We start from the raw sequence: 13,952 nt of genomic DNA, 5'->3' as shown, positions 1-13,952 counted from the left end.
TTTAGTAGAGACGGGGTTTCAGTGTGTTAGCCAGGATGGTCTCGATCTCCTGACCTCGTGATCCACCCGTCTCGGCCTCCCAAAGTGCTGGGATTACAGGCTTGAGCCACCGCTCCCGGCCTTTTTCTGGGGTATTTTAGAGCAAATCTCGATAATATGCATTTCACTTCCAGGTACTTAAGTATGCATCTCTTAAGAAAGAGAAGAGAACATTTTCTTCCATTATCACACCTAACACAATTAACAAGAAGTCCTTTTTATAATCTAGTAGCCAGTCTATATCCATATTCCCTCAATGGTTTAAAGTATGTGATTTAGGCTGGGCACCATGGCTCACACCTGTAATCCCAGCACTTTTGGAGGCCAAGAGGGGAATGGATCACCTGAGGTCAGGAGTTCGAGACCAACCGAGCCAACGTGGTTAAATCCCGTCTCTACTAAAAATACAAAAATAAGCCGGGCATGGTGGTAGGCACTTGTAATCCCAGCTACTCGGGAGACTGAGGCAGGAAAATCACTTGAACTCGGGAGGCGGAGGTTTCAGTGAGCCGAGATTGCACCATTGCACTCCAGCCTGGGCGAAAAGAGCAAAATTCTGTCTCAAAAAAAAAAAAAAAAGAAAGAAAGAAAAAGTGATTTAAAAAATTACTGCTTGCTAGGTATGGTGGCTGTCATGCCTATAATCCCAGCACTTTGGGAGGCCAAGGCGGGTAGATCACTTGAGACCAGGAGTTTGAGACCAGGCTGGCCAACATGGTGAAATCCTGTCTCCACGAAAAACACAAAAATTAGCCAGGCTTGGTGGTGCACACCTATAGTCCCAGCTACTCTGGAGGCTGAGGCATGATAATCAGTTTAACCTGGGAGGCAGAGGTTGCAGTGAGCCGAGATCACACCATTGCACTCTAGCCTGGACGACAGAGTGAGACTCCATCTCAAAAATAAATAAATAAATAAATAAATACTGCTTATTTAAATCAGGATCCAAACAAGGTCCCTTCATTTGGTGTGTTCTCTCTCTCTCTCTCTCTCACACACACACGCACACATACATATAAACTTTTTAGCCAAGAGTCTTCAGAGACTATAATTTATTTGTTACATAGAGTCAGGGTCTCACTATGTTGCCTAGGCTGATCTTGAACTCCTGGCCTCAGGCAATCCAACGTGGCCTCCCAAAGCATTGGGAATACAGACAGGCATGAGAAATGCCAGGCTATAATTTATTTTCTTTAGATCTTTTTTGGGGGGAGTACAACATGCTAAGAGAAAAGTACATGTAACTGTGGTTTTATGAAGTATCACAAAGGGAAGAAACCACATAACTGCCACTCAGGTCAATAAAGAGAACGTGACCAGTACCCCCAAATTCCCCTTTTGGTTCTACTCTTAGAGGTCTTTTCATGTGTACACTGTTCTAACCTTGCTTCCTTCACTTCATAATATACTATGAAGATCACCCCAGAACAGTTTATAGAGATCTTTCTTATATTTCATTTATCTGGATTACAGTCTGCTATGTAGATGAAACGTCGTTTAGTCAACCAGTCCACTAACAGAAAATTGACTTAGTTGTTCCCAGTCTTTTTTCCTTACAAAGAGTGTTGCAGTGAGCAACCTGGGCTCACTACTGGTGGAAGGTGTCCAGGTTCTGGGCGTTTTGAACAAAGAATTGGACAAAACGCACCAACGAAGCAGCCAACAAAAGAATGATGCAAAGAAAGCATAAATTATTGAAATGAAAAGTACACTCCACAGGGTGGGGGCAGGCTGAACAGACACACTCAACAAACCAGGAAGCAACCAATCAGAGGCTAAAGTGAAGGTACAAAGTTACACCCTATGCAAACGTCTAACGAGTCGGGATGGGTGGGGGGCCAATCAGAGGCTGAAGTGAAGTTATAGGTTTACACCCCTATGCAAATGAACACTAGGCCCATGACCAGTCTGATTGGTAGTGGGAGACTACCAATCAGAGGTACTTTCCATTTTTCATTGGCCACACAGAAAGGGGAGGGGAAGTCCGCTGGGGTTGGGGGTTGCAAAGGGAGTAGCCTCTGATCCTTTTGTTACTTGGGTGTGGAAAATTGGGATTTTCCTTTTGCTTCAGTTCTAGGAAGTCAGTGCAAATCAGCCTTAGGTTTTCTGCCTCCAGACCCTATTCTCCTGCCTCAGGCTTACATCCTTTTGTTGCTAATGTATCTTTAAGTTGGATTCCTAGCAGTGGGATCACTGGATCAAAAGATAAATGCAGCCAAGGGGGGTGGGGTACTGCTCACGCCTGTAATCCCGGCACTTTGGGAGGCTGAGGTGGGTGGATCACTTGTGATCAGAAGTTCAAGACTAGCCTGGCCAACACGGTGAAACCCCGTCTCCACTAAAAATACAAAATTAGCTGGGCACGGTGGTGCACATCTGTAATCCCAGGTATTTGGCAGGCTGAGGCAGGAGAATCGCTTGAACCCGGGAGGTGGAGGTTGCGGTGAGCTGAGATCCCGCTACCACACTCGAGCCTGGGTAACAAAACAAGACTCCATCTCAAAAAAAAAAAAAAAATTTTTTTTTAATGCACCTGCAATCTGGTTAGACACTACCAAATATCCCTTATGCGCTGGACTTACACGTTGTGCATTCCCACTGGTAACACAGAAGAGTGTTCTTTTTCTCATAGTCTAGTCAACAAATTATATTGTCTAATTTTTGTGACTTTGCTAATGGGTGAGAAGTAGTATTGCAGGGTAATTTAATTTGCACTTCTTTTCATATGAGCAGAATCAGACACTCCTTAGGTTTTGTTTGTTTTTTGTTGTTGAGACAGAGTCTTGCTCTGTCGCCCAGGCTGGAGTGCGGTGGCACGATCTCGGCTCACTGCAACCTCTGTCTCTCCGGCTCAAGCAGTTCTCCTGCCTCAGCCTCCCAAGTAGCTGAGATTACAGGCGTGTGCCAGCACACTCAGCTAATTTTTGTATTTTTAATAGAGACAAGGTTTTACCACGTTGGCCAGGCTGGTCTCGAACTCCTGACCTCAGGTAATCTGCCCACCTCAGCCTTCCAAAGTGCTGGGATTACGGGCGTGAGTCACGGCACCCAGCCACCTCCTTAGGTTTTTTTTTTGAGATGGAGTCTCGCTCTGTCGCCCAGGCTGGAGTGCAGTGGCCAGCTCACTGCAAGCTCTGCCTCCCAGGTTTACGCCATTCTCCTGCCTCAGCCTCCCGAGTAGCTGGGACTACAGGCGCCCACCACCTCGCCCGGCTAGTTTAATTGTATTTTTAGTAGAGACAGAGTTTCACCGTGTTAGCCAGGATGGTCTCGATCTGCTGACCTCGTGATCCACCCGTCTCGGCCTCCCAAAGTGCTGGGATTACAGGCTTGAGCCACCGCGCCCGGCCAGGTTTTAAGGCAATGTATTTCTTTTTCTATGAACTATTCCAATCATTTGCATATTTTTCTATTGGAATGTTGCTTTTTATTCATTATTTTTTAGGACCTCTTAATTCTTTTTCTCGAAGGGAAATGGATCCCAGGCAATGGTTGACAGCAAAATTCAATAGAAAGCACTGGCTATGGTAGAGGACACATCCGGATTCACATCTGGGCTCCATTATTTACAAACTGTTCGCCCTTGGACAAGTTATTTAACTTCACTGAGCCTATTTCTTTGTCTATTCCCATTTCACAGAGTAATTATGAAGTTCAGAAATAATGTACACAAAGAACATGACATACTGTATGCATTCAACATGTTTGGATTTCTCCCAATTGCCTGTTTATATCCTCAACCCATTTTTTTATTTTTATTTTTATTTTTTTTTGAGATGGAGTCTTGCTCTATTGCCCAGGCTGGAGTACAGTGGTGTGATCTCGGCTCACTGCAACCTCTGCCTCCCGAGGGTCAAGCGATTCTCCTGCCTCAGCCTCCGGAGTAGCTGGAATTACAGGCACATACCACCATGCCCCACTAATTTTTGTATTTTTTAGTAGAGATGGGGGTTTCACCATGTTGGCAAGGTTAATCTAGAACTCCTGACCTCAGGTAATCTGCCTTCCTTGGCCACCCAAAGTGCTGGGATTACAGGCATGAGCCACCGCACCTGGCCAACCCAGTTTTTTTCTGATTGGGTTAGGTTATTGTCTTTCTTATTGAAGGATCTCTGCATATTGTGGATATATATATATATTTTTTTCTTAGAAGCCTTCTTTTCTTTTCTTTTTTCTTTTTCTTTTTTAATTTTTTATTATACTTTAAGTTCTAGGGTACACAACGTGCAGGTTTGTTACATATGTATACATGTGCCCTGTTGGTGTGCAGCATATTGTGAATATTCTTTGTTAGGTTTATTGCAAAGCTTTCCTGCAAGTTTGTTTTTAGTTATTTATTCATTCATCCAATATGTACTGAGCACCTACGATGTGACAGACTGTGCTAGGAGTTGCAAATAAAGTAGTGAATGAAGCAGATACCATCTCTGCCCTTAAGTTATTTCTAATTGGAGAGAAAGTCAAACAAAATTAATTATAAAGTGTGACAAAGGCTAAGAAGGAATTTAGCAAAAGGGTGGGACAGAAGGGGATCCATGAAAGTGGATCCATCCAATCATTTATCTTCTCTTTATATTGAGACAGGGTCTCTATTGCCCAGGCTGAAGTGCAGTGGAATGATCATGGCTCACTGCAGCCTTGACCTCTAGGCTCCAGTGATCCTGCCATCTCAGCCTCCCGAGTAGCTGGGAATACAGGCACGTGCCATCATGCCCAGCTAATTTTTACATTTTTTGTAGAAATGGGGTCTCACTATGTTGCCCAGTGGGGTGGTCATGAAAGTCCTCTCTAAGTTAATTAACATTGAAGATTACATTGAAGGATGAGAAAAAGCCAGTCATGTCATGAGTGGAGGGACAAGCATGTTATAAAGGACTGAAGTGGCAAAATTTGGCACATTCAATAAATTGAAAGATCACATTCCCAAATCATAATTGGCAAGGAAGATAGTGATAGGAGATGAGTCAGAAGAGGTTGGCAGGGGCCTCATAGGACAAGGTGAAGAAATTTGATTTTATTATAAATGTATATAATTATATATATTATATAATATATATTTTTATATATAACCATTATTATTATTATTTTAAATGACAGGATCATGCTCTGTCGCCCAAGCTGGAATGCATGGCGCAATCATAGCTCCCTGTAACCTCAAACTCCTGGGCTTAAACAATCCTCCCACCTCAGCCTCCTCAGTAGCTGAGACTACAGGCCTGCACCACCATGCTTGGCTAATTTTTAAATTTTTTGTAGAGACAAGGTCGGTCTTGCTATGTTACCCAGACTGGTCTTGAACTCCTGGCCCCAAGTGACCTGTTTGTATTTTAAGGAAGATTCTCATGACAGCTGTGACAGTAGATTACAGAAGAGAAAGAGCAGACAGTAGGTTACTGTGTTGTTGACAGAAGTTAGGATAATGACTTGTACCAGGTAGTGACAGTGGGCATAATAAGAAAGGTAGATTTCAGGTATGTTTTTTCTTTGTTTGTTTGTTTTTTCGAGATAGAATCTTGCTCTGTTGCCCAGGCTGGAGTGCAGTGGCACAATCTTGGCTCACTGCAACCTCCACCTCCCAGGTTCAGGTTCAAGCAATTATCCAGCTTCATCCTCCCAAGTAGCTGGGATTACAGGCACATGCCACCACGCCTGGCTAATTTTTATATTTTTAGTAGAGACAGGGTTTCAGCATGTTGGCCAGGCTGGTCTTGAACTCCTGACCTTGTGATCCGACCACCTGAGCCTCCCAAAATGCTGGGATTATAGGCGTAAGCCACCGTGGGGCCTTGGGTGTGTTTTGAAACAGTTCAAGATGATCTGTTAAGGAACTGAGTGGAGGACAAAGGAGAGGAAGAAATGAAGAATAATTCCCCTATTTTCTTGCTGCTGAACTCACTGGGTGCTAATTGTGCTATTTAAGGAGGTAGGCAAGACCATCATGGGAAGGGGACAGATTTGAAAGAAAACCAAGACTTCAGTTTTTTACTTGTTGATTGGATTAACACATGAAATCTTCACTCCAGCTCTGTAAGTACTATCATTAACTCTACTTTAAAGATGAGAAGACTGATCTAGAGAGAAATTAAGTAACTTGCTAGGGTTATAAATGATAAAGCCAGAATCTATTATCTCTCTCCATTTTCCACTCCTTCCCTCCATCCAATCATTTATCTTCTCTTTTTATTGAGACAGGGTCTCACTCTGTTGCCCAGGCTGAAGCACAGTGGAATGATCATGGCTCACTGCAGCCTCAACCTCTTAGGCTCCAGTGATCCTCCCACCTCAGCCTCCCGAGTAGCTGGGAATACAGGCACGTGCCACCATGCCCAGCTAATTTTTATATTTTTTGTAGAGATGGGGTCTCACTATGTTTCCCAGGCTGGTCTCAAACCCCTAGGCTCAAGCAAACCTCCTGCCCCAGCCTCCCAAAGTGCTGGGATTACAAGCGTGAGCCACTGCGCCTGGCCATTTATCTTCTCATCCATCCATTCTTCTAATCACCTATTGTTGCCTCATCTTCCTAGTTCCCCACACACCATTTTCTCAATTCCTCCATCCATCTCTTCATCTACCCATGCAATCATCCATCCATCCTCCCAGCCCCCGATAAACATTCATCATGTGCTAGATTCCCCAGGCACCTGATACCTGCTGTGCAGGAGGAAAGTCAGGGATGAGAAGGCATGAGACAGACACAGTGACATTCAGCTTAGCTTAAGAGATTTATTCAATGCTCTCACATTTGGCCTCTGCGACCCAGAAGACTGGTAGAGCAGGGTAGGAGCACATGATGCATCCTTCAGCCCCTGCAACCTCCAGGAGGATCAGGTCTTCTTCAGGAAGTCTTCACTCCCGGTGGACAACTGATCAGTCATAACTGCAAGAGACAGACACTTAGCACCCCCGCTTGCAGACTAAACACCCACCCTGACTGCCTTCATCCCATGAGGATCCAGGTGCCTTTGCCCCAAGAAGTCTGGTTTCCATACTACATTCCTCACCATGGGGAGAAGTCCTGTGCTCTCCATTTCTCCATCACTGACTTCCCCTCGGAGTCACGCCAATCATTGGTCTGGTCTCCGTCAAAGTTTCCACAGGCCCCACACAGTTTCCCAGCATGGTCTTCGCTGACCATCACAGCCAGCTTCCCACTGGCTCCAAGCCACACCTGGACCCCTGCCTTCTGGCGGACTAGCAGGGAGCCATCAGGTGTACGACTCACGGACACAGATGCTAACTTCTCAGCTGGAAGATCCACTCGGAGACCATTCACCTGGTGGGGGGTGCCCAGCAAACACAGAGGTGAGGCCACAGCCATAGAATAGCTGGGTGTTACCAGGATGGAGACCCCAAGCAAGATAAGTTCATGGAGCTAAATCAAAGAGGCGGGTGCTGAAAGAGATGAAGACCTGGGTGTTTGCACTATTTGGAGTAATGGATACATGAGAAGATAGCTGGAGATCTGGATAGAGGGATAGAAGGATGGAGAGTGGAGGGATGGAGAGATCGACCTGTGGATCTACACAATACCCCAAAGTCAGTGGGGGAAGCACTTTGTACCAGACAGATAAGCAAACAAACAGACAAACAATCAAACCCCAGGGTCATCTTTACAGTTCTAACTTTCTTTTTCTTTCTTCCTTTTTTTTTTTTTTTTTTTTTTTTAAGATAGGGTTTTGCTTTGTCATCCTAGCTGGAGTGCAGTGGTGCAATCACAGCTCACTGCAGCCCTGACCTCCTAGGCTCAATCAATCCTCCCACCTCAGCCTTCCGAGTAGCTGAGACTACAGGATTACAGGTGTGCGCCACCACACCCGGCTAATTTTTGTATTTTTTTGTAAAGATGGAGTCTCACTATGTTGTCTAGGTTGGTTTTGAACCCCTGGATTCAGGTGATCTGCCTACCTCAGCCTGGTTCTAGTTTGCAAAATAAAACAAACTTTGAGCACATTCTGTAAGTTATTGGTTCCCTAACCAAAACAACATTATCCTTTATTTTTGCAATGCTGATATCTGAAGATAAGTAATGACTTTAGCAAATATAATAATCATGTGAGAAAATTACGTTTTCTTTATCATAGGCTGCAGATCCAGTAACTTTGTGAATTTTTTTCCTTTAACTGTTGTCTACATTAGTTGGTAAATTAGCCCTTCTAAAGTTAGATTCTCTAGAGAAACTTCCTTGAAAGACTTCTCTATCTCTTTTTTTTTTGTAAATCCTTTTATTGTTTGTTTATTTTTGGTTTTGTTGTTGTTTTTGAGATAGAATCTTGCTCTGTCGCCCAGGCTAGAGTGCAATAGTGCGATCTCGATTCACTGCAACCTCCGCCTCCCGGGTTCAAGCAGTCCTCCTGCCTCAGCTGGGACTACAGGCATTTGCCGCCATGCTCGGCTAATTTTTGTATTTTTAGTAGTGACTGGGTTTCGCCATGTTGGCCAGGCTGGTCTCTAACTCCTGACTTCAAGTGATCGGCTGCCCACCTTGGCCTCCCAAAGTGCTGGCATTACAGGCATGAGCCACCATGCCCAGCCCTCTAAATGCTTTTGTATCTGAGTTTTCCTCTGCCAGATGATTGGAGAGATAGGTAGATAGATCTGAAAAGACAGATGGGTGGGTGGGTGGATGAATGGATGGATGGATGGATGGATGAATGGATGGATGGATGGATGGATGGATGGATGGATGGATGAATGGATGGGTGGATAGGTGGATTTGTGGGTGGATGGATGGATGGACGGATGGGTGGCTGGATGGAAGAAAGAAGGAAGGGAAGAAGACAAAAAGGAAGGAAATAGGAAAAAGAGAAAGAGGTATAGAATAGATGCTGGAAGGAAGGAGGGGAAAAGGGAGGATGGGCATAGTGAAGGATAGATGAAGACTAGTGGATGGAAAGTCTCGGTAGGGTGTGAACTTTGCAAGTATAACGACTGAGTCCACGTCATCTCTGTTACCCAGCACATGGCCTGGCACAAAAGGAGCAGGGTTGAGTTTATTCACAAAACCAACCTTTTCCTGAGTACCCTCTAGGTGCCACGCCTTGATCTGGGTACTGGGAACGAACTGGTGACCAAGATGGACAGGATCCCTGCCTACCTGCGGCTTATAGTCCAGTGATGAACAAAGATGCTGAGCATCTTCTGGGAGTTTCCTTCTAGGAGTCTGGAATTTTGGTAGGTGGATACCAAAACCCCAGGCACTGAGACTCTAATGAACTTCCCTGGTAGACGACATTTCATGTTTCATTATAACTTTGTTGCTGGAGGAATGAAGCACATCCTGTGTGATTCTACCGAGAAAGGACTCTCGGAAGCTTGCACCTGATTTCCCCTGGACTTTGTGTGATGCACCTTTTCCCTGTGTCGATTTCACTTTGTATCTTTTCCCTATGACACGTCTTAGCCCTAAGTACAACTATATGCTGAGTCCTGTGAGTCCTACCGAATCACTGAACCTGGGGGTGGTTATGGGAAACCGTGACACATTATGTGACCCCCCCCAGCCTTGACCAATCACAGAACTTCCTCCCTAAAGTCACAGTGATTGGCTCCGGGGGGGGGGCATGTGACCCAAACTGGCCCAGTGAGATATAATCCTGGGATATTTTATTGAACCATTTTCTGTTAAGGTAGTCAAGCTGGTGGGACATAGGCCTGGGCAGCTGAGGGGGTTGTCTTTACCCCTGCAAGTGGAAAGCCTGTTTGAGAATAAAGCTGATTTGGCAAATAGCAAGTCTCAAAGATGAAAGTACAAATTTCTGATAATATTGCCAGGGCACCTAGAGTCAGCCATTCCTGAAGCTCTATCCTTGGATTTTCTAGCTAATGGACTAATAAATTCAATTTTGCTTACGGCAGTTTGAATTTGGTTTTAAGTCACTTGCAACCCATAGAGTCTCGATTCATACTAGTGTCAAAACTATTAAGTTACTCGAGTATGTTTTTGCTCCTCTAGAACTCAGCCAGAACAGAGGGACCAAGTTTGAAATATTGAGATAAATACAAATCCAGAGACTAAACCGCAGAGACCTGGATAAAGAAAACAGATCGCAAGACAGAAAGGAAGCCAGGAATGTGGGGACATTGTAATCGGAAGAGCAAAAGCCCAGGGGAGACATTCCCCACCCCCTGCTCACAAACTTACCCACACACCCTTGTTTGGGGTCACCGTCACCATCCCATCCTCGAAGAAGATGTGGATCTGGCCCACAGCCTCAGTTTTGCCATGGCAGGTCTGGACTTCAGCAACCACACGGTACCAGGGGATGGTCTTCTGTAGTCCTGGACAGCGGGAAGAGAGCTCATAGACACCAGGAGAGGTCGTGGCACCACGGGCCCCATCAAAGGTGGTGAGGTTGGCACCCACAGACAGGACACAGAGACCACGGGCGGCCCAGCACTGCCGGGCTTCAGCCTTGACCTCGCATACGCGGCCTGGTGGGCAGCCAGCTGCCTGGCATGTCAGGCCGGAGCTTGAGGAACAGGAACAGCGCTTGCTGCAGTCTGAGGTCAGCAGGGAGGAGTTCACCTGTGCACAGAAAGGGGCCAGGTTATGGTGTGGGATGGATTGCAAAAATGGCCACACTCCTTGAACCCTCTGTATCCATGCAGAGTCACTTTACAGACTCCCATTAAGAAATAGAGTTTATTTCCCCCTCCCTGTGAATCTGGGTTGGCCATAAGACTATATTTAGGTGAATGAAACATAGAAGAAGCAATATTGTGACAGGTTTAAGCCTAGACCTCAAGAGACCTTACAGCTTCTCTTTTCTCTCTCTCTCTCTCTCATACACAGAATCCTGCCCAGACACCATGAGAACAAGCCTGGGCTAGCTCCCTAGAAGATGAGTGACCCCATGGAACATAGATAACTCTTCCAGCTCAGGCCACCCTAGACCAGGCAGCCTTCAGCTGACCCACCAGGTGACTACAGATATTATACATGAGCAACCCCAGAGCATAGCAGAAGAACCGCCCAGCCAAGTCCAGCCTAAACTGCAGTCACAAAATTGCAAACTAAATGAATAATTGTTTTAAGCCACCACGTTTTGGAGTGATCTGTAACCCAGCAAAAGCTAACTGATACAGGTAAGAAATGAAGAAATGTAATTAACAAAATAAATGCCATCTCTACACTAATGATTTCCACATCTCTAGGCCAGACCTCTACCATGAAGGCCAGACTCACAAATCCAAGAAGACTTCCGGCATAGGCAGAGGGGTCAGAGCAGGAATGGGGAAGCATAGGGAGCTGAGGGGTTCAGAGGAGGTACCTAACCCAGCCTAGGGGATCAAGGATGGCTTCCAGTAAGCAGTGAGAGCCTACTGGAAAGAGCAAAATTTGACTCCATTTGCAAGCAATGCAAGTCAGCACCGCATGTTAATGGATAGCCTCGGGCTGACTTCTCTACGTCACAATTTCTTCATCTGTATAATGGGAAAAATAGCCATAGTATCTATTGCAGAGGATTGTTGTGATTATTAAATGGATTAACATCCATAACATGGCCAGGAGAGGTGGCTCATCCCTGTAATCCCAGCACTTTAGGAGGCCAAGGCAGGAGGATCGCTTGAACACAGGGGTTTGAGACCAGCCTGGGCAACATAGTGAGACCCCATCTCTACAAAAAAATTAGATAGTTAGCCAGGCATGGCAGTGTGAGCCTGTGGTCCCAGCTACTCAGGAAGCTGAAGCAGGAAGATCTCTTGAGCCCAGGAGTTTGAGGCTGTAGTGAGCCATGATCACGCCACTGCATTTCTCCTTGGGAGACAGAGTGCGCTCCTATCTCAATAAATAAATAAAAAAAATAACACCTATAACAAACATGGTGCATAGTAAGAGCTCAAAAAAATCATTAACAAGAAAAAATCAATTATTCAATTTAATTCATATTATTGAACAATTATTAGCTGGGCTACCTATTTGCATTGTTGTAAACTGCTATTTCTTTTTTTTGCTTTTTTTTCTTTTTGACATGGAGTCTCAGTCTGTTGCTCATGCTAGAATGAAGTGGTGCAATCTCAGCTCACTGCAACTTCCGCCTCCCAGGTTCAAGCGATTCTCCTGCCTCAGCCTCCCGAGTAGCTAGGACTACAGGCACCCGCCACAATGCCCAGCTAATTTTTGTATTTTTAGTAGAGATGGGGTTTCACCACATTGGCCAGGCTGGTCTTGAACTCCTGATCTTTTGATCTGCCCCACCCCTTGGCCTCCTAAAGTGCTGGGATTACAGGCATGAGCCACTGCACCATGCTGTAAACTGCTCTTTCTTTTTACTGAGTGTGATGAACATGCAGGGCAAGGCCCAGTGCTCAGTGGGTATCTTTCCTGTATAATCGTGCCTGATCCTCAGACACGTATGGTATAAAGATGGTAATTAGCCCCATTTTGCAGGGGAAGAAAATGAAGTTCAAGGAGGGGCCAAATGATGCCCCTGCCCCAAGATATCAGGTCCTAATCCCTGTAATGAGTAAGTGTTACCTTATATGGGAAAAGGGTGTTTGCAGATGTGATTGAATTAAGGATCTTAAGATGGAAAATTTCTCCTGGATTATCTGAGTGAGCCTTAAATGCAATCACGTGTATCCTTATAAGAGGGAAGCAGAGGGAGATGTTATGACACACTCAGAAGAGGCAGAGGTTGGCGTGATGTGGCCACAACCAAGGAAAACCTGCAGCAACCAGCAACTGGAAGAGACAAGGAACTGATTTTCCCCTAGATTTCTTTTGTCTCTCTTTTTTTTTTTTTGGACATGGAGTCTTGGTCTGTTGCCCAGGCTGGAGCGCAGTGGCGTGATCTCGGCTTACTGCCACCTCCGCCTCCCAGGTTCAAGTGATTCTCCTGCCTCAGCCTCCCGAGTAGCTGGGATTACAGGCACGCACCACCACACCCGGCTAATTTTTGTATTTTTAGTGGAGACAGGGTTTCAGCTGGTCTTGAACTTCTGACCTCGTGATCCACCTGCCTCGGCCTCCCAAAGTGTTGGAATTACAGGCGTGAGCCACCGCGCCCGATTCTTTTCCTTTTTACTTTAGAGATAAGGTCTTGCTCTGTCATCCAGGCTGGAGTGCAGCAGTGTGATCATAACTCACTGCAGCCTCCAACTCCTGGGCTCATGCAATTGTCCCACCTCAGCCTCTTGAGTAGCTGGGACTAAAGGTGTGCACCACCATGCCCAGCTAATTTAAAAAAAAAAAAAAAAATTGTAGAGATGGGGTCTCATTATGTTGCCCAAGCTGGTTTTGAATTCCTGGGCTCAAGTGATCCTCCCGCCTTGGCCTCCCAAAGGGCTGGGACTGCAAGCATGAGCCACTGGGCATGGCCTCCCCTAGATTTCTCTGCAGAGAATGCCACCTTGCCAACACCTTGATGTCAGTCCAGTGATCCTGATTTCTGACTTTTGGCCTTTGGAACTGTGGGAGAATGAATTTCTCCTGTTTAAGCTGCCACGTCTGTGGTAATTGGTTACAGAAGCTACACGAAACTAATACGGGGAGGTTGCCTGCATCAAGTCACACAGCTGGGAGATGGCGGTGGCTCCTCTGTCCCCAGCCTTGAAGAGGTCAGCACGGAAGCTCTGGGTCTTTCTCAAGCTCTTCTACCCTCTCTGCCCACCCCAACCCCTCCTCACCGGCAAGTATCGGCCATTATGGGTGCAGCCACAATCTTGGACAGGGATGCAGACACCCTGGGAAAGCAGGAAGCGGTCGTCACACTCGCAGCCCTCAAAACAGCGGGTGGTGCAGCCCGTGAGGCCAGAGAGAGCTGCACAGGAGCCCTGGCAGGTGTGTGTGCAGACGGAGTAGTGGCTGTGGGCGGGGCACTGGAGCGCTGCAGAAAGAGGAGGCAGGGCTGCGTCACACCTCCAAAGGGTCCTGGATAACCAATGGACACCCAGCCCTGTTTTAGGTAGCA

The 13,952-nt window shown here is 46.1% G+C and overlaps 1 protein-coding gene across 1 annotated transcript in view; it reads right to left on the bottom strand.

The window, feature by feature from the left end:
• Positions 1-6,742: 6,742 nt before the first annotated feature.
• FCGBP (Fc fragment of IgG binding protein) overlaps positions 6,743-13,952 on the bottom strand; it is a 77,844-nt gene continuing 70,634 nt past the window's right edge. The window contains 4 exon segments of the mRNA XM_031659034.1: positions 6,743-6,916; positions 7,041-7,312; positions 10,181-10,564; positions 13,669-13,868. Of these exon segments, the coding sequence (XP_031514894.1) occupies positions 6,907-6,916; positions 7,041-7,312; positions 10,181-10,564; positions 13,669-13,868 (866 nt within the window). The 3' untranslated portion in view covers positions 6,743-6,906.

Source organism: Papio anubis, chromosome 20, assembly GCF_008728515.1.
Source record: "Papio anubis isolate 15944 chromosome 20, Panubis1.0, whole genome shotgun sequence".
NCBI classification, from domain to species: domain Eukaryota; kingdom Metazoa; phylum Chordata; class Mammalia; order Primates; family Cercopithecidae; genus Papio; species Papio anubis.
The sequence above is the reverse complement of the archived record's forward strand: the minus strand, read 5'-3'. Positions and strand labels throughout refer to the sequence as shown.